Source organism: Haliotis rubra, unplaced genomic scaffold, assembly GCF_003918875.1.
Source record: "Haliotis rubra isolate DU_JTF1 unplaced genomic scaffold, ASM391887v1 Scf197, whole genome shotgun sequence".
Lineage (NCBI taxonomy): Eukaryota > Metazoa > Mollusca > Gastropoda > Lepetellida > Haliotidae > Haliotis > Haliotis rubra.
Genome location: NW_025765969.1, coordinates 1,483,127 through 1,508,152, shown reverse-complemented (window position 1 = coordinate 1,508,152; position 25,026 = coordinate 1,483,127). Strand labels below are relative to the sequence as shown.

The window sequence follows — 25,026 nt, the reverse complement described above, 5'->3', positions numbered from 1 at the left end:
CCGCAAACACCTACTGGAGACAATACGGTTTTTTTCTGTTTGTGGTAGACTGGTGATCCAAACTTAAGTCTTCATAAACAAAAGCTAGGGTTTCTATACTTACAATGGTTTTGAAAAAAAGCGATGATATTTCTTTGGTTGTCACTAATTTCGTTAATTTACTCATGTAAAAAAGTAAATTTCTTAACATGTTGTTTGCATTCTCTTCACAGTCATACTTCGAAATTAAAAATCCACTTCGGACTTCCCTTACACTCATCAGCCCGTTGGATTATGAAACAACCCCAACATGACGATACAAGTAACAGCAATGGTGAGTAAAGCATTGTCGGTGCTAATATGTTATGAGTGTCACACATGAAAACCCTATTTCTAAATAAATATAACATCCCCTTAACCTATTCCTTTAAAGGACCTACGAAGATCCGTGTTAGAATTGATCGTCAGTTACCAATGCTTGTCGTAAGAGGCAACTAACGGGATCGGGTGGTCAGGCTCGCTGCCTTGGTTGGCACATGTCATCGTATCTCAATTGTGTAAATCGATGCTCATGCTGCTGATCACTGGATTGTCTGGTCCAGGCCCAATTATTTACAGACCGCTGCAATATAGCTGGAATATTGATAAAACTAAACTCACTCACTATTCCTTAATAGTGCGTAACACATTTTCATTTTGTGTTTTATAATAGGACCAGCCCACAGGTGGGGCGACCCAGATGACGGCAACAGCAACGCTACACATCAGCGTTATCGACATGGATGATCTTCCACCTGCTTTTGACGAACCTTCATATGTAGGAACTGTCCCGGAACTGTCACCAAAGGTACGAGGTCTAAACTGAAATAGGTCGGATGTTTTAGTATAAATTTCTTTAATTGCCATATATGTGTGACTACAAGCACTCAGTTCAATTGTCAAGGGGTTAGCCTCAGGAAGGGCATCCTCTCTAGTTTCGTGAACACCCGGTGTCGATAGTTTCGTGAACAGATGGTGCATTGTGCTTACTGAGTACAGGGTTTTGAGTGAGTGAATTTAGTTTTACGCCGCCTTTAGTAATGTTCCAGCAATATCACGGCGGAGGACACCAGAAATGGGCTTCACACATTGTACCCATGTGGGGAATCGAACCTGATGTTTTAGCGCGACGAGCGAACGCTTTAACCAATAGGCTACCCCACCGCCCCTCAGGATTTTGAATACGTTGGATATAAGAAATTGAATACCCAGTAGGACTGACACTTGCCATTACGTGTACGTCACAAGCAGATAATCCGGTGACTGACATCATGAGCACCGATCCACGACATGAGTACATGCAATCAACAAAGTCACTGTGCTTGACCCTCCGATTCTCTAACAAGCACCTGTTACTTGGGGCCTATTTTATCACCCGGATATGTTCACTAATCTGGTTTTAATAAATAAAAATTTTTTATTTTTTTTTTTTCATGAAAAATAAAGTCTTCCATCATAACATTCGTTACATAATGACACATACAAATACATGAATATAATCATGGTTTTGATATTACTTGTATTATAATGGCGTGTTGTCATTTGTTTTCAAGGGTACAATAGTGAATGTTACTAAGGCAATCTCAGCCCGAGACCAAGACGTTACAATCAACGCCCCCCTCCGGTATTCAATCAAGAAAGGTGAGATTGTCACTGTCGCTTGTGATTTAAAGAAGAGTGCGCTTCAAAGTTGGTTGGTTTGTTGTTTAACGCCGCACTCAACAATATTCCAGCTATGTGGCGGCAGTCTGCAAATAATCAAGCGTGCACCAGACAATCCTGTGATCAACAGTATGCGCATCGATCCACGCAAATGGGATACTATGACATGTGTCAACCAAGTCAGCGAGCCTGTCCACACGATCCCGTTACTCGCCTCTTATGACAAATATGGGTTACTGAAGATCAATTTTAACCCGGACCTTCACGGGTTACGCTTCAAAGACCATTGCATAACTAGTATTTGTGTAACAAGCAGGTGTTTTGCAATGTAGTGTTTTTAATAATGTGTGCAAACTGTGTCACATTCCATCACCGTTATTAATGTTATGTTTGGTCGATCTTCTATGTGTGGAACTAGCGGTTGTCTCGAAGTAAAGTCCCTGGATATTAGTTGTAGTCACTATTCTGTGTCTATGTCGACCTCGGATAACTCGAAGTACTTACGTAACTTCGACACCATTCTTTGACAATATTAATACAGGCATGCACGCACACACACATGCACATCCACGCACACACATACATACATACATACGCACGCATACATACATACATACATGCATACACACATACATACATACATACATACATACACACGCGCACATACATACACACACACACACACACATACATACATAAATACGCACGCACGCACACACACACACATACATACATACACACGCACGCACACACACACATACATACATACATACATACATACATACATACATACATACATACATACATACATACATACATACATACATACATACATACATACATACATACATACATACATACATATAGTTGACCGACTTCCATTTTTGGGAAGTAGCGTTGGCGGAGTGGGCTAGAAGGTTGACTTCGCGTCTTTGCGATCCCGGACGGGACTCAACCCAACAAAAGTACAATAATGTGCACTTAATTGAGAAAGTGTAATCCCAAACCTAACATGTGTACAACTGACCACTTTCTAATTGGCATTGTGTATTCATATCCCATTCCAGCCACCAACGACTACTTCAAGATTGACCCTAACACAGCAGTGCTGTCCGTCAACAACCCGCCCCCTGCCCAGGAGTTCTCCATCATGATCGAGGTAGGTCTATACAATACATACACACTCGCAACACACCAGTCAGTTAAACCGGGTAGTATAGTGGTTTATGTGCTCGCTGTTCATGCGAATGTTCGAGTTCGATTCCCAACAAGTTTTCAAAATGTGGAGCTAATTTCTGGAACACCACAAAAAAAAACGGCGTAAAACTATACTCACTCAAGGTATCAGTCGTTTAAAGTTATTTTAACCAGGTAGACTAATGCTTCACTGGAATTTGTTTATATGGATCCAACGAAGATCGATTTACAAGGACAACGTATGTTAAAACAGGGATAATCTACAACGATTATCCAAAATTATAATACGGAGACTTCTTTACATGATAAGTTACTGAAACGTTATGGGCCGAACTTTGATGGAGTTGGTTGCTAAGTATTACAACACTTTCCCCTGAAAGCTCTGCAGAGGTGTTGAAAAGGAGCACCACTGAGCTGTGAAAGATTCTGAACCAGAGGAAAATTGCTTCGCTTAGGGCTTTGCATTGCAGAAAGGTATGGACGGCAGAGGAAATAATGTGGTTCAGAGACTCAGACAGACTAGAAAGATTTTCCCTGGGGGCGTCAACTGTACATAATCGGTAACTGAAAGTTCAGTGGACCTCGTGTGTTTTAACAGTAGAAACGATGCTTCTGTTATAATTACGAGACCTATTTGTTTGTTTCAGGCGACTCAAGTTGACAACTCGTTCAGGACGGATACAACCTTCATGAAAATAGTTGTATCCGCTATCAACAGCAAGCCCCCTGTGTTCCAACAGCAATCCTACACAGCCAACGTACCCGAGAGTCTGCCCCTGGGTTCCACCATTGTGACCGTCACAGCCACAGACTCGGACTTTGTACGTAATCCCAATCTATCAGTCACTGTCGCTTACTTATATTTTTCTCTTTATTTGCTTTTTTTCTTTTGTTTTGTTTTGGGGTTTTTTTTAAATTAATTTTGGACTTACTCGTAAGACTCACTCTCTCATCTTTATAAGGCGTTATTGTTTTCTTGTCCTTCAGGGCTCTAGACTACGGTATTACTTTGCCAAGGAGGAAAACGTGTTCACAATCAACGGAGGCAGGTGAGGAGATATAGAACATCTATAAACGTATCATTTTAACTATTAAACCTGAATAATTGCATTTGTGTCTCTTAGTACAAGATATTGTTTATACAAGCACCTACAAGCAATTTATGTTATAGTCATTTAAATCCCATCCTACTGGGTACCCATTTGCTGCTTGGGAAACAGAGGCAAATTCACTTACCTTGCGACACCACCTGTTGAATATGTGAATGCCCTGAGTACAGGGCTGGGGCTCATTTCACGAAGCAACCTTTACTAAGGTTAACCTTAACTCCCATTCTTTTACATTGCACTAAGGTTACCTTAGTGACTTACGATCACCTTAGTGCTTTGTGAAAGGAGGGCCAGGACTAAATCCCAAGAATACACTTGCAAGGTTATATTTTGAGGCAACAAATACACTGTTTTGGAAGATAGGAACACGTTCCAAGAACCGCTAATCTGGACACGACAGTGCTTGGACGTCTGCAGGTACCAATCTTATGTCCTGAATGTCAACAGAACAGTTCCTGCTCAAATCCCCCCCAACCCCAGTGGTATATATACCAAATCTACTTCTACGAGCTTTGCTTCGAAATCATCTACAGCTTATCGTTACACTTTCTTAATGGATGAAGCTTTCCACCATCACTCCACAGACCAGGTTAACATCACAATTGTTCTGTAGTACAGTGTCATGTGACACAGAGAAACATTGTTGTTTTATCACTGATGTATATATTGCAGCGGTGTAATGCAGCTGAGACAAGCTTTGGACTACGAACGAGAAACTGGATATTCTATCCTCGTGGTGGTCACTGATGGACAGTTTGTAAGTATCTTCTTTCTTGGAGAAATCGATATACGCTTGTAGTCTTGCAACTTGGCTCGGCCTTGTTGGGTGATAGCATCGTTGAGCACTGTACACGCTGCGATATTTGCAAATCACCTGTCGAATAACCGTGTTGCTTGATCCAGGCATGGACATAAAACACGGTTAACACAAATCATATTCTTGAAAATTGGATTTCACAGAAAACTTACAAACTTTATCAGAACGTCTGCAGACTGAAACCAGTCACCGACAACACTACAAACGTAAATGTCCAACACATTCAGTTATAATACCTGTATCAAATATATCACAGTCGAATCATTTCATCTTTGGTCCAATTCAGCCACCAAACAAACATACGTATTTTGGCTTCATAGCGTGCTATGTATACTCCCAAGATTAGATCATCTCTTTCTTGCTTGAGTTTCCAAGACACAAAACTAAAGTAGTTTAACATTATTTCGAAATGACCATACATGTGAGGCAACCGATCTATCGTTATTGTTTGATGGGCATTCTAGAAATTGGTGAATCAGTAATGAAGCATGGGACTTTATGGAAACCATCGTCATGTTTCTTGCATAGAGCGACGTTTCGTCTGTAGGGTTGTAGGTTATTACACCGTTTCACGCTCAAAGTGAAAAGCTTGAAAACCGTTTTAAGAACCGACACCGAAACGTCGCTCTATGCAATAAACAACGCTGTCCATAAAGTCGTATTATTGTTCCCCCGTGGTACAATGCATGAAACCAAGTTCTTCAGACTCCTCGGTGGCACAATGAATCTCAGTCTATGTTGTTTCTGCAATGATCAAAATGAGATTGTTTGTCATGTGTACTGGGAATGTCAGGAGACACAAACGTTTTGGAAAAACCTACAAATTTGGCATAACAATATATAACCTCATCCATTGCTATTATCAAAACATATGGTATGGTTTGGTACTCTACATCATAATATATTACTAAATCACATCATCATTGCAGCAAAAGGACACATCTACGTATGCAGTATTAAAAATACGCATCCAAACATAACTCTATTTATAAAAACTTTGAAAGAAATATTCTTTGTGGAAAACCATATATGCAAAAAAAATAATAATATAGAACATTTGAATCATAAATGGGGCCTTCTCTTCCCAGTATTTTGATGACTTTAAAATGTATCCATATTTATCTGATATCATATTTCTCTTTTATTGACTTATATATGTGTATTAACATGACATTGGCATAATACCTGTACATCATATATCTGTCTGTACATCACTTTTGTACAGATGACATTGTAATCTTGGGAACCAATAAATAAAAAAACAAAAAGGTTCTTCAGACTCCTCTGTGGCACAATGAATCTCATTCTTGAGACATTTTATTTTCATTTATCCGTCGTAATGTTTATACAACTATACGGTTAATTGGTATGTGTGAGGGTAGGCGATGACAGTATCAGCACGTTGTTGTATGTTGTCCTGCTGTTACAGAACACAACAACGACAGTGACGGTGTCGGTGTCTGACGTTAACGACAACAACCCTGTCTTCACACAGAAAGAGATCACAGTTGAGAGAGAAAGAGTCACGGATGAATTAATAACGACAGTCGAGGTATGTATGTTGAAAATAGCATATATTGCAGGAACGAACTAATTTGATAGCATTGCTCCATTTAAATTTATTAAAGCTACTGTTTGTTACTTCTTGATAGTTCCATGGTTCTTTGAAACTTCATAATAACGGTGCATCTTGCATAGCGACAGTGCACTTTACACTGCAACACTAAAGATGAACTTCGTATATGAATAGTGATAACAAACTTATAGGAACTGCAATGTCCATTTCCGAAAAAGTTTATATATACACCTGCAAGTGACCACCTGCAAGTGACCACCTGCAAGTGATTTCCGCAGGTGTATAAGCAATAATTCATAAAAAATGAATCCAGGTAGTTCCTTTTGCCAAAACTACTTTATCTGCACAAAGTCTTTGGCCTTTCAAAGGCTCTTCAGGTGTACAAATATCTGGACTCATCTTTTAAATATATTTCTGTCTGTCTCTGTGTGTGCGCGCGTGTCTATAGTGTGTGTGTGTAGTTTGTGTGTTAGTGTATTGTATGTGATAGTGTGTAAGTGTGTACTTTGTGTATGTCAGTGTTCAGTGTGTCCTGCATGCAGTGTGTATGTGCGTGCGTGCGTGCGTGCGTGCGTGTGTGTGTGTGTGTGTGTGTGTGTGTGTGTGTGTGTGTGTGTGTGTCTGTTTGTTATAGATACATAACCGTTAGTGTAACTTAATTTGTCGATGTTGTATAACCTCACAGCCTATCCATATTCCAAACCAAGGATATATCGTCATTCTTATATCGAACTGATATGTAAATCTATGAGTGTTTATTACCAATTGTATTATTTATTTCAGGCAGTGGATTACGACTATAACACTGTGCTAAGTTTCTCCCTGGCGAGTCACACAAGGTACGACATTTTGCATATTTCACTGGTTGTGCCCCCTGTAACCTTCACTTCATTAAAAGGGGCGGTGGGGTAGCCTAGTGGTTAAGGCGTTCGCTCGTCACGCCAAAGACCCGGGTTCGATTCCCCACATGGGTACAATGTGTTAAGCCCATTTCTGGTGTCCCCCGCCGTGATATTGCTGGAATATTGCTAAAAGCGGCGTAAAACCAAACTCACTCACTCACTCACTTCATTAAATGTTTAACAAGAGTCCCATTCAATTATACTTTTATTATTTAGAATTGTGTGATTACAATGATATACAAACAAACGCACATTACAGGCTGAGGTTTAGAATGATTCTAATGGAAATACTTCATTGATGATTAATATTAATGTTTTAATTTTGGCGTAATAATGAAATGTTTGGTGTATCGTGAGGGGATATATTTGTGCTCTGACGTAAATGTCTGCGCATATATGAAAGTAGGACAGACATGTCACATACACGATCTATTTTCATTTTAATGTCGAGAGGGTCAGGTTATCCTGTTCTTGTTTTGAATACAAACTGCACTCAACCCTCGTGTCACAATTGTGTATAATATTCCAAGTATTCCCACACAAACTCTACTTTTAGAAGTGTTAAGTTTTGCCACTTCTCCTGAAAGAACAGACAAAAGCCATAAAACCATCATGACTCTTTCCGTGGAAGATTATTCTATTAGCTTCTGTCGAAAAATCAACTTTTTTTCCAAATCCGTCAGTGACTTCAAATACATGGCAACGAAGTCTCGATGTCTCGCCAATCCTACGAGCAAGTTACCCAACGTCCAGCTGAATGCAAAATAACATTCCCACATTGCAAAGGCCCAATGCTTAAGTCCAGTCTCCGTCGGGCTGAATCCTCCATTGTTATTTGAAGCCGGATCGATCAAATGTGTGTGCAAACAAGTGTCAAATACCCTACCAGGTTTCAAGCAGTGTTAGCAAACAGGGCCACCTCTTTTATCAAATACAAGACAATAGAGAAACATTCACTATGCATGGGTCTTTTATCATTTATTACGGAGTGAAATTAAAGGAATGGTATTGTCAACCAAAATTGGCGACATCAGACAACGAACTAAATATTTCGATGATCAAAGTCAAATTTGGAATTATATATGCTGATTCTCCACGTGGGCAATATTTAACTAGAAAATTCACGGATGATTGATAAAAAAGTTTTTTTAACAGCCGACCAGACTTCTATGAAATTTGATGATTGAGGCACGTTGTTGAAAGGTGGTGATGCTGTTTTAACGTTTAGCCATTTGTTAATATTGTTTTATTTGTTTCATGTTTAAAAGGAAACGTTCGGTGCAATATGTTATGTTAGAATTGAAGAACTGTTCTATGTTTTCTTTCTGTTTCATTTTCCCTTCCCTATTTGTTGATATTAGACCTCTTTGACACTTCATCAAACGTTTGAACGTGAATTCAGTTTCGTGTTAATATAGACGTGATGTTAAAAGAAAGATTGTTTAGGAATGGTGCGGAGGAAAATAGTTATGAAATATTCGTCCTTAAAACTACATCCTCATCAGACGGAAATATTCTTTTACACAAACGTGAATAGAAACCAGAAACGGTTACGCATTTTATGTATAACAATGACAAGGGTCATATTAACATAACATTCATCTCCCAGTGAGGTTGTAGCTGCCATGTTGTTTTGCCTCCATTCCTTTCTTCGTTCTACTTTCAACGAAAGTGGCATCATTTTTAGTTTATAGTGAATTGTGTGACAGTTACTCTTACTCTCCTACAATACACTAAGTCATCACTGATTTTCAGTCATTTTGCCAGTGTTGGATAATCAGTCATTTATGTGAATATACAAGCATCGGAACTTTACTTAAAATCAACGTGTAATTGACTTAATTGGACGGAAATGTGCACAGCTATAGCTTCTATCATACTCAATCGCATTATTGTATTCTTCTATTATTGTTTTTTTCCATATGACTGTGACTTCTTAATCTTTCTTCAGATAATCATTATCATTTCTTTCACCTAATTGATAACCTTATTTCTTTGAGAGGCATTTTAGAAGTTGTAGAGATGAAGGAAAACCAGGTTCTATGGATAGGCAACTTCTTTGTCGCAATGGATGCGGAGTGCCGGTTTAGGTACTAACTCCGTCAGCAAGACTTGTCATCACTTGACTGGATAACTCTGTTAGTATCTTCACCGTCACGCCGCATTCATTGCAATAAAGAAGTTGACTATCCATTGATCTTGGATTTCCTTGATAACCTTATTGTCATTTTAGCATGCATCGATCTTGAGGAATGACCCAATACAAAACATGTAGTATACGGAGATGATGTTGTCATGTGTGTCTAGAGAGTAGCAATCAAGATCATTCAGTGTAGTCAGTTTATGAAATAAGCCAAAAGCCAAAAGACATCAGGGCTGGTAACTTCAAAATGTTACCAGCACCAAATGGATTTAACCAGACCAGACACCAAGATACGTATGGAACATCTAAAAGTTTTACCAGACCATCGGGCTGGCTAGTTGTAAATCTAGACCGTCCGTCAGAAATCTAGCCCGTCTCGGGCGGTCGGACGGGCCTTATTTCATACACTGGTGTAGTCCATAGAATCCACTTAGCTGTGAACTCACTCAAACTGTTTCTTAAATTATTCACAAAATATGCATCAGTTTGCACTGCCCTTTAAACTCGTTAACCCAAAGTAAAGTAACAATACATAACATACAACGTACAAGGCTTCAACCAACACAGGACAGGAATCTGTCAAAACAAATGTACGTAGTATATTTTTTAAAGTAATCTTATAAAATGCAACTCGATATCCTCAACATTACCACAAATCCCCCCATAGTGGCAGCTCCTTGCTACAGCAGGAGCTGGAATACCTGTCGCGATTGAACCAAACATTGTGTTGTTGTTTCATCTGTTTGTGTAAGACCGAAAGGCATGGCGTTTTGCCCGTCAGGCGGATTTATTCAAACTTGAAGGAGGGGATCATCTTACTCACAAAGCTTCGCTTTTTCTCCCCTTTAATGCCTTTTGAATGGCGGGCAACGGAAATCACTATCTATTTTAACGCTGAAGAACCTGGTGTAAATTTGTCAAGTAAGACGGCCCCAAATCTTGGTCAATTTTGGCACCCGTGAATAAGCCCTCCTCTATCTCCTGCTCGACTGTTGGTGCTCTTCCGCATTCCCGTGCTGGGGGAGAGTATGTTTGACAGGTAGGTGCGACATTCTGGTCAATGTTGGGACAATCACCATCTAAACACCTTTTGGAAATATACGTGGGCGTTTGTTTCTTACATCGGAAACACAAACGGTTTATCTTGATATACCGAGATCATGTCGTGTGTCTTTTTTGTCCAACATAACATCACCAGCTTAGCGTGGAAGGGCTTATGCTATTTATATTTTTGTATTTGTATCCGAAAATCAATCGATGTTTTATCCATAGTTTGTGCTTCTTTTTCGATAATGATGCAATGATGTGCAATCCTAACACATTGGTATCTCATATATGAGATGTACTATGGATTTCACAAACCATCTCGTGATATTAAGAGCTGTTTATGTTACTAATACGATTAGATTTGTAGCGCTTACACTTAAAATGACCAAATCTCAACGCCATTCAGAAAATTATAATTTCATGTGATTAGAATGATCCAATGCATTCCATCAAAATTAAGATCAGTAATCAACCACTATAAACCATGCCTTCTAAAATTGGCAATAAAAGCGCCAAAACCATTTTTATATTTATAGGAAATCTCTGCTGAAAGTAGAGTCGATTGCACGAGTCTTGCCTTTTCATTAGCATGTGTTTAGGAATCACTATCGAATTGTGATGATACCAAGTGTTCCCGAACAGGTGAACGTACTCTTCCCCAAATGTCACAAACACACGCAAAGACCGGCAATGTTTCACCTGAAACTGATGATACTACAGAATAACATTGAACACCTGTGTTGTAACTGAAAAACAGAAAACTCTTGAAGTTTAAAACGAAATTTGTCATTTTACAGAAATCAGTGCATATTAACAAAGCATGCATTATTCATTCGGAGCCACTAACAGCAGTGAGGTGATAGTCTTACATGTATGAAAAACACCTGTTACAAGAACATTTGAAATTGGATTCATTCCATTAAAAAGTAAAATCCAATGAGATCCCTAATAACACCTCTGTTGTCAACTTGACAATACAAACGTTGAAAGTTTAACTCCAATGAAACATTCAATTGATAAAGCCTCTAGAAGTTTAAACGAAAAGTTAAAAAATGTGTTAGAAAAAACCTGCATACAACCAGTGTCGACCACATTCCATTCAAAAAGTATGATTCATTCAAAGACCCAATAAAGCCTTTATTTTCATATTTACAAATACAAAACAATGATAGTCTAACACCAATGAAAGTGTGTCTTTTCGCCTAGTGTATGCACGTCTCACAATCGTGTTACGAAGAGGGCACCTGCCTATACACACAGACAATTACCGTATTTGTCCACACAGCGGCTGACGAGGAATTACCCGTGTTGGTGCCAGGCAGAGTGTATCGATACTGTCCACTTCCTAAATATGACAGCCGGTCGTCAGGTCCTATTCCGTTCCCAGACCCTGCAGAACTTATTTCCCCAACTTGACTCTCGAATGACTGAGCAAGTCTGGATTGAATTAGCTTTAAGAATTGTTCTTGGAGATTTTTAATTATTTTTGGATTTTTTTTTTTGGTCGATAAAATATTTTTAGAAAAGATGGATTTTTTGACTGAATGTCAGTCGATGAAGGTCCAATTAGCCGAGTGTGTTATATACAACACTACACAGAACCGAATCGTTGCATTACCTGTTTTGTTTCTTTCATATTCTTTTTCTCTTTTTTTTTTCTGTGCGAGAGGGATTAGGGCTAAGGACAGTTTAGGGACTGGTCGTTATTCTGAAGAGTGGTCGGGTTGATGTGTTTCTGCAGAAATGTACACACAGAGGAACAGACAGCAGCTAGACTATGGTTTGAATGTACACTGAAAACTATCCCTACGAGAGATTTTTTGTTACCATGCTGATTAATGCTTCACTCAGCAACATTCCAGCTATATGATGGCGGTCTGTAGGTCTGGACCAGACAATCTAATGATTGATGCATCAACTAAATCAGCGAGCCTGACGGCCCAATCCCGTCAGTCGTCTCTTACAAACCACAGACTCTTCACTGTGTGGTACGGACCTGAATTGTCCGGAAAGTGATCATTTCTGACCTTGTTACAATTTACGTCGTAACAGACCTCTTATCGCTGGGTCCCGGCTAACGAAGTTTCTCTGAGGCGACAACTGAGCCACGTCCTCAACAATGTTAGTCCTCAAAAATAGATTCTCTGACACACTTCATATGTATCTACAGATTCTCTGACACACTTCATATGTATCTACAGATTCTCTGACACACTTCATATGTATCTACAGATTCTCTGACACACTTCATATGTATCTACAGATTCTCTGACACACTTCATATGTATCTACAGATTCTCTGACACACTTCATATGTATCTACAGATTCTCTGACACACTTCATATGTATCTACAGATTCGGCAAGTTCCATATTATGACCTGATTTCAGTATCACAACATCAGTATCAACGCCATTCAAACCACAACATTAGAATCCCCATTCACCACTGAACGTACTTAACAATCACACTCAGATAGATATATACTCATGCCAATAATGGTTGTAACCCCCTTCAATTTTTTTAATTAGAGAGGGGGTGGGGGTGTGAGGTGTGTGTGGGGTTGGGGTAGGGAGGGGGTGACAACCATTATTGGCATGAGTATATATAAGTATATATGGATGACAACTTCTTTTATTCTAGAGCACGACGTTTCATTCTCAGTTGAAAACGATACAAGAACCTGTATTGAAACGTCGTGCTCTAGAATAAAAGAAGTCATCCATATATCCTTGTTCTGTCTTACTTCCAGCTTCTAATATGCCACTCAGGGCAGTAATCACACTCAGGTACCGTGATGTCATCGGAAACATATTCGTCTATCATATCATATATTCTGGACTACTGCTGTGTAGACCGCCTCCGTGGTGTAGTGGTTAGAGCGTCCGCCCGGAGAGCGGAAGGTCGCGGGTTCGATCACCGACCGCGTCATACCAAAAGACGTTAAAATATGGTACTTGTTCAGAGGCCCAGATAAGCTGCGTATCAGGGTAAAATACGCATAGAAAATTTCCAATTACGCATTGAAAAATAATTGTTGCGTACCAATTACGCATTTAAAATGTTAGATACGCAAAAAGTTTAAAACAAATTCGTACGGAATATATTTATAAAAATCGCTTGCGTAATGACAAAGACATCGATTGCTATCAAGTTGTACTGTTAGTATAGGACAAGTGTTGTACTGTCAGTATAGGATGAGTGATTTTTTATGAAATCATTTCCATTATATTTAAGTTGGTTTTGATTAGGTATGACATAAGGCAGAACATACCTGCTTAGTAAACTTACTCAGTCACATAATACTTAGGTGAGTACAATGACTGAAATACGCACATATTTGAAAGCAGTGGGTAACGGAAAATGAAATACCCACTCAACATTCATAATACCCACTCCAAAAAAATACAGTGGGTACAGTACCCACATGAGCTAAATCTTATCTGGAGCTCTGCTTGTTGGTCCCTGCCTGGCGCTCAGCATTAATGGGTAGAAGGACTGGTCAGCTCGGAGTCAGTATAATGTGTCTGAGTGGGGTATTCATGCTTAACTGCGGCATGGTATCTCAGTGGGCTAGCACTATAAAACCAGCTTCAATCTGGGCTAGTACAAGCAGCCGCACATACACATACACACGCATGCACGTCGTCATATGAGCGAAATATTCTCAAGCACGACGTTAAACCCAGTTTCACCTCACCTCACCTTAGGAGTGACAAGTGAACGCTTTAACCACAAGGCTATCCCACCTGAGTGACTTTAGCAGGTTAAGACAAGATTTTCTCCATATGTGACATGAATATTACAGTTTCTTGATAACACATCAGACAATTCATGCTGTAAGTACTTCATTACAAGAAGAGAAGTGTTTATGTGCTCGTGTCCTTTGCCTTCAGTTTCCTACTCAGGGAAATGCCATGTCGGCCTTTAAACCAATTTCACCTCACCTCACCTCACCTCACCTCACCTCACCCCACTGCTGTGTAGCGACCAACAACGAGCAGGTACTTGTTTTATGTAGGTCGTGTGGGTGACGGGTTCGGCCCGAGGGGCAGGGCATGCCTGTCATTTCCGCAGGGCGCCAAGTGCCGTCGCTGTTGTTTAGGTGATCCATTCATGGGATTTTCTCCGCTGTTTCACCTTCCATGACCAAAGGATTCTTTTCAGACGGATAGTTGTATCTGACTGTTCTCTGGCATTCACGTTTTATATTTCAAAACAACGCCAAAACATTTTCCCTGTAAACATTCTAAGGTAAACAAAGGCAGTTATTTATATGTCCGAGCTTTTTCTATCACTCCTATGTAAATGTAGCATGCCTTAGCTCTACCAAACACATAATTACGAAACAATACGTTAGCCTCGCCGTGTAGGTGCGTATGTGTGATGGGGGGAGATGACTCGCCCTGCCATGTGGGCTCCTGTCTGACTTAGGGCTACAGGGACACAACCAGTAATTACAGTCAGTGTGGTGGGCGATCGCACCTTTGTCATCCGTCTCAGGAATGTTGACAACTGAATTATCGTGTACGCTTGGTCTGTCAAAATTGGTCGGAGAGAAAACTCGGTGTCACCACATTCTGCTATATCGTGTCACATGTCCAGTGACTGTAGAATCCGCGCAGACTCTTCATAACGGTTAACCAGTGACATGGTGTTTGAAGCACATCTAAAGCATCTCGTCCAATCAGCGATCGCTATTGGACCCTACTTTTGCCTGATTGGTTTACATTTCAGTTTATGCACGTGATGCACGTTCGTTTTATGCCCAATGTGAAAAAGATTGGGATTAAGGTGGGGAAGCGAGTGAATGTTCTTCTCCGTCGATAGGCGATGTATTGTGCTGATATCACGGCGGTGTAGATAACCGAGACTGGAAAGTTAAACGAGTGGTTGATAGCAAGATCAAAGTTACAGAAGTTAACAAGTCGATCCTATTCCCGTCATCCTGGGCCCGGTTGTTCAAAACTCGGTTATCTTTTAACCTTTAACCAGCCGTTAAGTACATTTAACTGACTGTTACCTAATAACAGAGGGTTATCTTGTTGTTCAAAACTTTTAACAGGCTGTTAACGTGACGTTAAGTTAACACACCTTAGGACCTCCGCTAACTTTTTAACAGTGTGGTTAACTCGCAAATGGCGTTCATGGCTAACGCTGCTTTCATGAGGCCAGTTCAGCAAAGAGAAGGATAGGGTGTATCGTGGACTGGACTTCGATATTGGAAATTATTCTGACGAAGAGTTACATACGAAACTGTATCGATGCACATCATAGGAACTAAAATACATGTCGTACAAGAACATGATGCCTACGTTTCATCTTGTGTAAAGGTTTATATATGTTTTACTACACTAAATGTGTGAATTTCTTCTGTAAATATTATTCAAACAAACACTTTCAAAGAATCAAACACGTACACCCTATACCCACGAATGACATGATATTGAACAAGACTAAATGTAGATAATTAAATTAGTTTCATGAAAAAATATCCGAATGATTACATTATGATACTGAAAGTGTAATCGGCGACCTTCACCTCAGAGAAATTGCAGATTATGTACAACAATGTTGACGTATGACCACACTACCGTTGATATTTCTTAAAAAATGGCGGCTGACATGGGTTTTGCGAGGACCCTTCCCTTGATTCAGGCATCGTTTGTACATAAATATGAGATGTAAGTAATCAGAATGATTCTGACTATCTGTGTATTGTTACATGTTTTTATCGTTTTCATTTTAAGAAAGAGAAGAAGCGGCCAGAAATGCCGATTATTACCGTTGTCGTTCTGCGTGATTTTGCGTCAGTCACGACGTCACGCTGCACAGAAACTTAATTGACAGTTTCGTATAAATTTATATCACATTCCTGTATTGTATCTATTTTTAATTTCCTATTTCTTGCTACTATGCTCTTTCGTTGCAAATGGGTGTCTGAAAATTTGAGAAAATGCTACACAGTATAAAGTCTGAAATTTTCTTTGTTTACATTTCAAACAGGTGTTGTCTTTCGAGCACAGAATTTGTTTCCACCGCCAATATCTTTCGTTTCAGTTTATCTAGACACTTGGTATTGGTGACAAAGACCAGTTGTAATTAGATTCTAAAATGTATGAGGAATTCAGTAGGGCTGGGACGAGTAGGAAAAAATGGAATCGAGTACCCGGATATGTAAGAAATACATTCGGGTCAACCTCTGAATATTCAATCACGATTTGACAGAGACTATTATAGAAAACTTGAAAAAGTGGCAATAAGACATTAAAACTGACCTCAAGCTATTGAATTTACGTCTGTTTAACCAATATAGAGAGTAACACCATTACTTACATTCCTCGTTATAACAACGAACGAAACGTTCCTGCTGCTACTGTAACTTAACTACTCACTGCTCATGCACAGTTAAATTACAGTCATTAAAACTATGCTCCATTAATCGGACAATACCAATGATGTAAAAACCCGTGAATTTCCGGGTTAGAATATTGATCTTCAGTAACCCATGCTTGTCGTAAGAGGCGACGAACGGGATCGGGTGGTTAAACTCGCTGACTTTGGTTGACACATGTCATCGTATCCCAATAGCACACATCGATGCTCATGTTGTTGATCACTGGATTGTCTGGTCCAGACTCGATTATTTACAGACCGCCGCCATATAGCTGGAATATTGCTGAGTGTGGCGTAAAACTAAACTCAGTCACTCACTCACTCATTGATGTAAATGTGTGTTATGTCAAAAACGTAAAAACAAGCTATTGTCTGCCCTTGTCATTACAGAGCTCTCTCCCGTTCCGGGTACCCGATTCCTAGAAATAGGACTCGATTCTAGCTGTACCCGACCCGGATTCGAGTACCGTAGTACCCGTCCCAGCCTTAGAATTCAGTGATGCATTTGTCGCCGCTGAATATGAAATATATGTGATGTAATTGGCAACTCAATACCGGCCTTCGCGAAACGTTGTGAGTTGTGAGTGATATGCAGGCCTACTTCGTAGTCATTTTGATTAAATGTTATATTTGAATATCGAAACCTTTTTGTCACAGCGAACACAACACTATCTCTTGTCATTTTACACGATAATGTTTGGAATTTTAAACATATTTTTTAACAATATCTGAATGCTAATGTTATACACTGATGTATTTTATATAAGGAATACAATGGTACAATAGTATTTCTCTGCCGAATCGTTGCAGCGTTCTATAATCCACTTATGAAATATAATACATGTTTTCCGTCCTTGAAGACATTGAAAAGAACTATCTATGCATTTTCTGCAGTCACTTGTGAATTGAACTAAATGGAGGTTCATCTGATCAATGAGTATCGAGGAAATTATGTTCATCTACTACAGCGTTCTATAATACACTTCTGAAATATGATACATGTTTCCGACATTGAAGTCATTAAAAAGAATTATGCATTTTCTGCAGTCACTTGTGAATTGAACTAAATGAAGGTTCATCTGATTAATGAGTATCGAGGAAATTATGTTCATCTATACATTAGACGCAGCTTCATGTTTTTCAAGACATCTTTCCGGAATATGCGTCTGCGAAGGCGTTCAGATAATGACGATATTGCACAGTTTTATTCATGCGATTCCTGACAACATGCAGTAAGGTCGAATAATAAATCGATTTTATTCAGCAGTGTTGGCCCTGGGGCCTATAGTACAATTACAGTTTGATTACTTGCACGTGGTGCTAGTAACATATTAAGTTTCTATTGGCATTGAATGCATATTTCAGATAAAAGCTATGGTATTATTGTCACAACATCTGTATTGTTTGATGTTAAAAGATTTGGCAATGTGTGTTCATACATTACAATTTTTGACAAACTTGGCAAATAATTAATAAGTGACATTGATAGCATCTTAATGACTTTGCCATACAGTCATGACAATTTAAGGAGTGAAAAGTGAGCGATAGGTCTTGTGGGAATTCAAAGATTCATTAAGACTGTAGCCGTCTAAGCGTAACTCCTGTGTGTAATATTTGTAAATATTCTATCCACTGAAAACATGCTTCTACTATTAATATTACATGTATTTTCATGGATTCATTATATTTTATCTATAGCTGTGCTATAGTTTCTCATTAAAATGTCTTTTCTGTTGTCGGAATTGAAGTAAGTCCCACACAGAACAGGGATCATATGTCTTTGAAATATATATGCAAACGTCTGGAACCTTGTGTTCCAATAAAAGCGTTCGTAGCGCTACGACATTCGCATGCCTATGATAAACTATAGAGTTGGTCTCAACCATTGACTGGATTACATTCTCATCGTCAGCAGAGAAATTTCGACTTCTCTTTTTCCTTGGGGTGCAGGCGACATTTCGCGATTCCATTTTTGGTAATCCGGAAGTAAACAGAAAACGGAATTGTGGGATATATGAAAGCTAACCAGTGACGTTAACCACACTATTAAACTTTGACGGCGACGTTAGCTAACGGCATGACTAACCATGTTTTGAACAACGCATATTTAACGTTCGGTTACCTAACGGCCGGTTAAGGATTTAACCGGCCGTTAGGAGTTAACCGGCGGTTAAGATAACCGAGTATTGAACAACCGGGCCCTGGACGACAGGGTTTCAGTTAGATATAAAATACAAACAGTACGTTCCAGGGGCACATGACAGGATTTGCTGACACTGCGCGAACACCGGGTGTCCTGACTGTTTACACACAGTACAATGTTAGGGATACTGGGGATCTAACCTGCTAGTTCTAGCCATAGTAGATAACTGTATACTTCTCCTGGAGTTGATATTTTAGTGATTTTCAGCATCATTTTTATTGTGTTCAATTTATTGTACAACAAAAGATATTTTCTGCAAAACTGCTGATACGGCGTTAAACAAAACTCACTAACGGTTTCCTGTTTCTCTAACCCGTGAAGATCCGGGTTAGAATTGATCTTCAGTAACCCATGCTTGTCGTAAGAGGCGACTAACAGGATCGGGTGGTCAGGCTCGCTGACTTGGTTGACACATGTCATCGGTTTCCAATTGCGCAGATCGATGCTCATGCTCTTGATCACTGGATTGTCTGGTCCAGACTCGATTATTTACAAACCGCCGCCATATAGCTGGAATATTGCTGAGTGCGGCGTAAAATTAAACTCACTCACTCACCTGTTTCACTAAGCTGTTAGAATTCTACCGCCTGGAGGATAGACCCCATGAACATTGAAGTTATGACGCTTGTGCTTTAAAAGCATGCACGGGGTATTTGGAAGCTGATGTCCTCATTATTATAATGGGGATGAACAAAATACCAGGTTTGAGTCAGGCAGCTCGAATGGGCTGGGGTGTCGCCAACGTGTAATTACAGACGTGCACGACGTGACAACTGCTGCGTCACGTCACGGTCCACGGTCCACAGTCTACGTCAAAGCACCTCGGCCCATGTCAATCGAAATGAGAACAACCATAGCTCACAGGCATGACTGGGCAGGTTTCCTTCAGCCCTCTTCAATGTGATATCCTTGTAATGAGTAGATACTGGGCCTCTCCATCAGATTAGGGACACGGTCGACCAGTCACGTATGGCGCGGGAATTCATTGCAGAGTTGCTTCCCTTTATCACCCCCCCAGAAACTTATCGGTGCTCGACTCTCACTTCACCCCGATTGTTACAAGGTCGTCTAGAACATACCTAAGCTCTTTGGTTTCACCGAAGTAGTAAAGTTTGAATTACTTCAGGCTTTCCTCCACCATTAAGCTGACAAGCTGTCGTATAACTGGAATAAAGTTCAAAGGGTCTGAGAATTAAAATCACGTGGATATTGATTCCCTGACCTGGGTATGTCAGCGCTTAGGGCATGCTTATGTGTGGAGGCTCTCGTCAAATTCATATCAATGACTTTATAATGATATTTCTTGTTTGTTTGTTTGTTTGGGGAGTGCGACATTAAACAACAAACCAAAACAAACAGTTGTTAGTATTCCATATACGGAACTAAAAACCCTCAGGAATCATCAATATTTTGTGTAGGACTGGGTTTCTTTGAAGGTTTACCGTATACAGAAATATTGCACGATACCTAAACCTTACAGCATGTCATACGTATCAGGGCCTACCAGCTGAATTTCCATAAAACAACAACATAATAATAATAATAGTCCATTTATATTGCGCGTTTATCCATGCAAATTGCATGCTCAAAGCGCTGACATATTACCCCTGGTCAACGAGTACAGAACACTCCATGTGGAGAATACAACCGGTCGCCTGTCAGGCGCTCAAGGTTCAAATTCAGACTACCATCGTATCATACCAGGTACCCAATTTTACTGCTGGGTGGACAGAGGCAATTTTGAACAAACTCACTTGCCTAAGGTGAGACCACATGCGTCACATGTGCTTCGTTGTGGGGCAGGACTGAAGTCCTAGAAACTGGAATCAAGCTGCCAAACACGGTCACCAATCCGAGGACTGTCCGCGCCCAACGTTGCTTAACTTCAACTGAATGTGACCTGAGCTCTACGCACAGGACCACACACCGCCAGAGACATGGCAAAAAACGAATTGTTCTGTACAGAGGAAACAGTTGAATGCCTTGAAGCAGTGACTGCCAAGATTCTTTCTCTAAATAGAATTCCAGGTTGAAAAATAAAATGATCGGTCCCTAAAGCCATGCTTCATATTGTCATTTCATCAAGCAAACTATGGCACACGTAAACCCTCTTAATCCAGGCAGGGTTATGTAACTGAATTGGCTGTTCCTAGATCAACCGATCGTTGGTTCAAATCCAACATTCAAATGAAACAAGTCTAGATTTTCCCGGGATCTGAATGTCCCCCGCTAACTGTGGCTCCTCTTCAATTCCATCAATACTATACTCATGCCAATAATGGTTGTCAACCCCAACCCCACCTCACACCCCCACCCCACACCCCCTCTCTAATTTAAAAATTGGAGGGGGTGACAACCATTATTGGCATGAGTATATATTTATAGACTAAGCGTTAGTCTAGTTTATGATACTTCATGGTTTATCCAAATTACCACATACACCTTCTACCTAGGTGAAGGTTAACGCCAGCAGCAGCCATGACGCATCTTACCCGTCCATTCTTGTATACTTGCAACTATACCTTAATAACTTATTTCATGTACATTTCCAGCCTATTCGCCATTAACGCACAAGGAGAGCTCCGAATATCGGCCGATAAAGACAACCTAACGGAAAACCAATACGACGTGGTTGTCATAGTAACAGACAATGGCGTTCCTTCCCGTCAATCTTCAGCGGTAGTGAAGGTCAAGTTCCCTCCACAGAGTCCAACCATCGGGAACGTGACGATGCAGGAAGGTGGAAGCGACGTCGTCTCCATCTGCCTCGGCGTCGTCGCCGCGACTCTCCTCATCATTGTCATCATCCTAACAGTCTACATTGTTAGACGGTACGTTTTCAAAAGCAAAGTCCGCCATTTCATCTAATACTCCGTCAAAATACTGCTAAGTGTACGAAAATAATGGCAAAACGTACATATACTACTAAAAGGAAGTAAAGAATACATGATTCTTTCATATTACCATTGTTAATCTGTCATTTAGTTCGCAAAATATGTAAAGTGCATACGATTCTTTCGTGGTGTGATAGATTAACTATAGTATTATATATACTGAAGTGTTTTACAAAATGTACGTCCACTGCGCCTCATGTTCCTCCCATGATTGACGTCGTTTTGCCAACCAAGGTGTTTATACATTGTCAACACAAATAATAAGAACAATGATCATAATAATCATAATAATTATTTCTTGGTTTGTTTTCGAGATGTTATTGTCGAACAGAAAAAGCGATTGACTTTACGGTACGTTTTAATTAAGATGTCATGTTCCGATAGCAAATGTGTCAGTCATTACGTTCAGCTGCTCTGTCCTACATATCGCTACTAATATTCCAGCCTTTCTCTGTTCAGAAGACTACAGAGCACGGAACAGCTGGACAAGGCCAAGAACCGCAGCTCCCTCGACCCACGTGGCATTATGTTCAAGAAGCACCCCGGCTCAAGAGCCCCGTCCCGGGTAGCCATCGACTTCGCCAACGAGGAGTCCACAGACGGAGGCACGACACTAGCAGAGAACCCGTTTACCCTGGATGGCAACAGTAACTATGGTTACATGCATAGCGACGAGTCCGAGAATGACAGAGACGTTGACGAGATTCAGATCGAGACTGCTGTAATTCCCTACAGAAATGTGGGCAAATTTTCTTCCAATGGACCAGTATTTCCTAATATGGAAGATGAGGATGGGCTACCTATTAACGATCACTCGTATCACAACAGCTCCCTCAGCACGTTCAAGGATTCTAACGACAGTCTCCATAGCGACAGCACGAGCAGTAAAAAGGGACTTATGAAAAATATGAATGGCATCGGGACAAAGTCTCTTCCGAATAAAAAGTTGTCCTGGGCGGGGAATGGCGAGATGCCGTCAAATAAATCACTGGTAAGTAATAGATAAAGTATGGGATGACCATTTGATATTGTCTGAAGTTAGAGTAGGAGCTGACAACTTTATATGCTGGTTGTTTGGGTAGGAGTGGGTGAATCGTGGCTTCATTGTTTTGTTTTTTTAAACATTACTGTTCCTAAATTTGTTGAAAATATAGAATAACTGGATGGATGATGGAGGCTTTGCTTTTTTAAACAATAATCCTAGCTGACATGGTTGACACATGTCATCGTATCCCAATTATTTGATCGATGTTCATGCTTCTGATCACTGGATTGTCTGGTCCAGACTTGATTATTACAGATCGCCGCTATATAGCTGGAATATTGCAGAGTGCGGCGTAAATATCAAACAAACAAACAAAACATTTTCTCTACCCGAAATTGTTCCACAAAGCAACAAAATACATTAACATTGGTGGTTGACAATTCCAGGCGATTCCAGTTCAAATTTCTGCTTTTGTTGTAATCACCTCAGATTCCTTAGGAGTGAGAGCTAACCGACGAATCGGCATAGGTCCTAAGGAGAAATCCCCGTCCGTTTCTGTCTGCAATAGTTTAACCGTTAGAGAAGTGTTCTGTAAATGCACCATTACTAATATTTGGTTTCTACTTACAGAATAGTCTGGATCATGACCCGGGCATTTCGCCGATTGACGAGAAGCCAGAAATAACGGTATACTTCTGAACAATGATGTATTATTGTGTGTAACCTTGACCTTCGTGAGGGACTCACGGATATGTTCATGTTCACGTGCAATTCATGGATGTGAGGACCCAGCGGTGACACGTGATATTGTACAACCACCAGCTTATGTCCAGACAGTTGACAGTATTGCTACAGGACACAGGACAACTGGATGATATACCTTCTTCCAAGTGCTGGTTTTGTTGTTGCGGTAAACTGAGGACAACTGATGTCAGGTCATTATAGATACATGCTGATGGCCAATGTTGGTATTGAAGTCAGACTGATCAGTGATTCGCAGAAAGATGTCTTGGATCTTTAACTGGACTGCTGACGTATTCGTGTAAAGTGAGTGAGTGTGGTTTTATGCCGTTTTCAGCAATATTCCAGCAATATCACGGCAGGTGACACCAGAAATGGGCACCACACATTGTACCCACGTGGGGAATCGAACCTGGGTCTTCAGCGTGACGAGCAGACGTTATTTGTGTGAAGGACAGCTGAATGAAAGTTGTAGGATAATTTCAAAGGAAAAAGGTCTTTCGTCCTCAAGAATAGAGCGAATCAGTTCATCTTCAAAACATCTGGTTGACGAAGTATCTAACCTGCTGACAGGTTCGTTTCAAGGAATACAACGAGCTGATTCACTTACAGAGCAGCTGATTGGCCCTTTGTCATGACTGCTGATTGGTTCGTTACCAGGATTTCCTTTTTGTTTTGGTTTGTGATTGAACGGTTTTCAGTGCAGCTGATTCCTTCTGGTACCGAAGGGTGATTGTAAGTGTTTCCTGTTGGTTAAAGAATAGCAATACGAACGTTCTGATCTCTTCAACTGGGGAAACTCTTCGTGAAAGCCTTCAGTGACCTCCCTTGTTCTTATGGACCATGTGACAAAGCCAAATTTCCGGGATTTGAGTGTATCACCAGAACGTCAAGGCCGATATAAACCAGGCGCCTCTTGAACAGATACTCCCCTAACGTCATTATACAAGACATGTTATGTTTGGGATTACACTTTCTTAGTAAAGTACAAATTCTAGTACTTTTTGAGTTGAGTCCCATCCGGGATTCGAACTCACACCCTCAGAGTCAGGCACCCAATCGCCAGCACACAAAGTCAGCCGCCTAACCCACTCAGCTACCGCGACTTCCACAAAAATGGAAGTCGGACAACTGGTAGTCTAGACTGCGGGCTTTGTGTACCCTCTGATAAGTGTTAATTGGCACGGCTCCCACGGCCGAAAGCTATGATTACACAATGCCATTTAGAAAGTGGTCAAATGCAACATGTGTTATATTTGGGATTACACTTTCTTAGTAAAGTACAAATTCTAGTACTTTTTGAGTTGAGTCCCATCCGGGATTCGAACTCACACCC

At 40.3% G+C, this 25,026-nt stretch overlaps 1 protein-coding gene across 2 annotated transcripts; it reads left to right on the top strand.

Moving 5' to 3' along the window:
* Positions 1-246: 246 nt before the first annotated feature.
* On the top strand, positions 247-24,596 carry LOC124275020 (cadherin EGF LAG seven-pass G-type receptor 2-like). Of its 2 annotated transcripts, none has more exons than XM_046710504.1 (12): positions 247-313; positions 692-826; positions 1,572-1,659; positions 2,748-2,839; positions 3,525-3,698; positions 3,865-3,926; positions 4,659-4,743; positions 6,233-6,355; positions 7,163-7,218; positions 21,623-21,901; positions 22,424-22,955; positions 23,580-24,596. In XM_046710504.1, the coding sequence occupies exons 1-12, from the start codon at positions 290-292 to the stop codon at positions 23,646-23,648; spliced, it is 1,719 nt and encodes a 572-aa protein (XP_046566460.1). In that variant the 5' UTR covers positions 247-289; the 3' UTR covers positions 23,649-24,596. The 2 variants fall into 2 exon arrangements, with proteins under 2 accessions (XP_046566460.1, XP_046566459.1); XM_046710503.1 differs by having other exon boundaries at positions 22,409-22,955.
* The last annotated feature ends 430 nt before the right edge of the window (positions 24,597-25,026 follow it).

Bases quoted from the DNA above. Each gene is read 5' to 3' on its own strand.
- LOC124275020 (XM_046710503.1), top strand. From the start codon at position 290: ATGACGATACAAGTAACAGCAATG. The intron at 3,927-4,658 runs GTGAGGAGATAT...TATATATTGCAG, and splicing joins TTCACAATCAACGGAGGCAG to CGGTGTAATGCAGCTGAGAC. The intron at 22,956-23,579 runs GTAAGTAATAGA...TTCTACTTACAG, and splicing joins TGCCGTCAAATAAATCACTG to AATAGTCTGGATCATGACCC.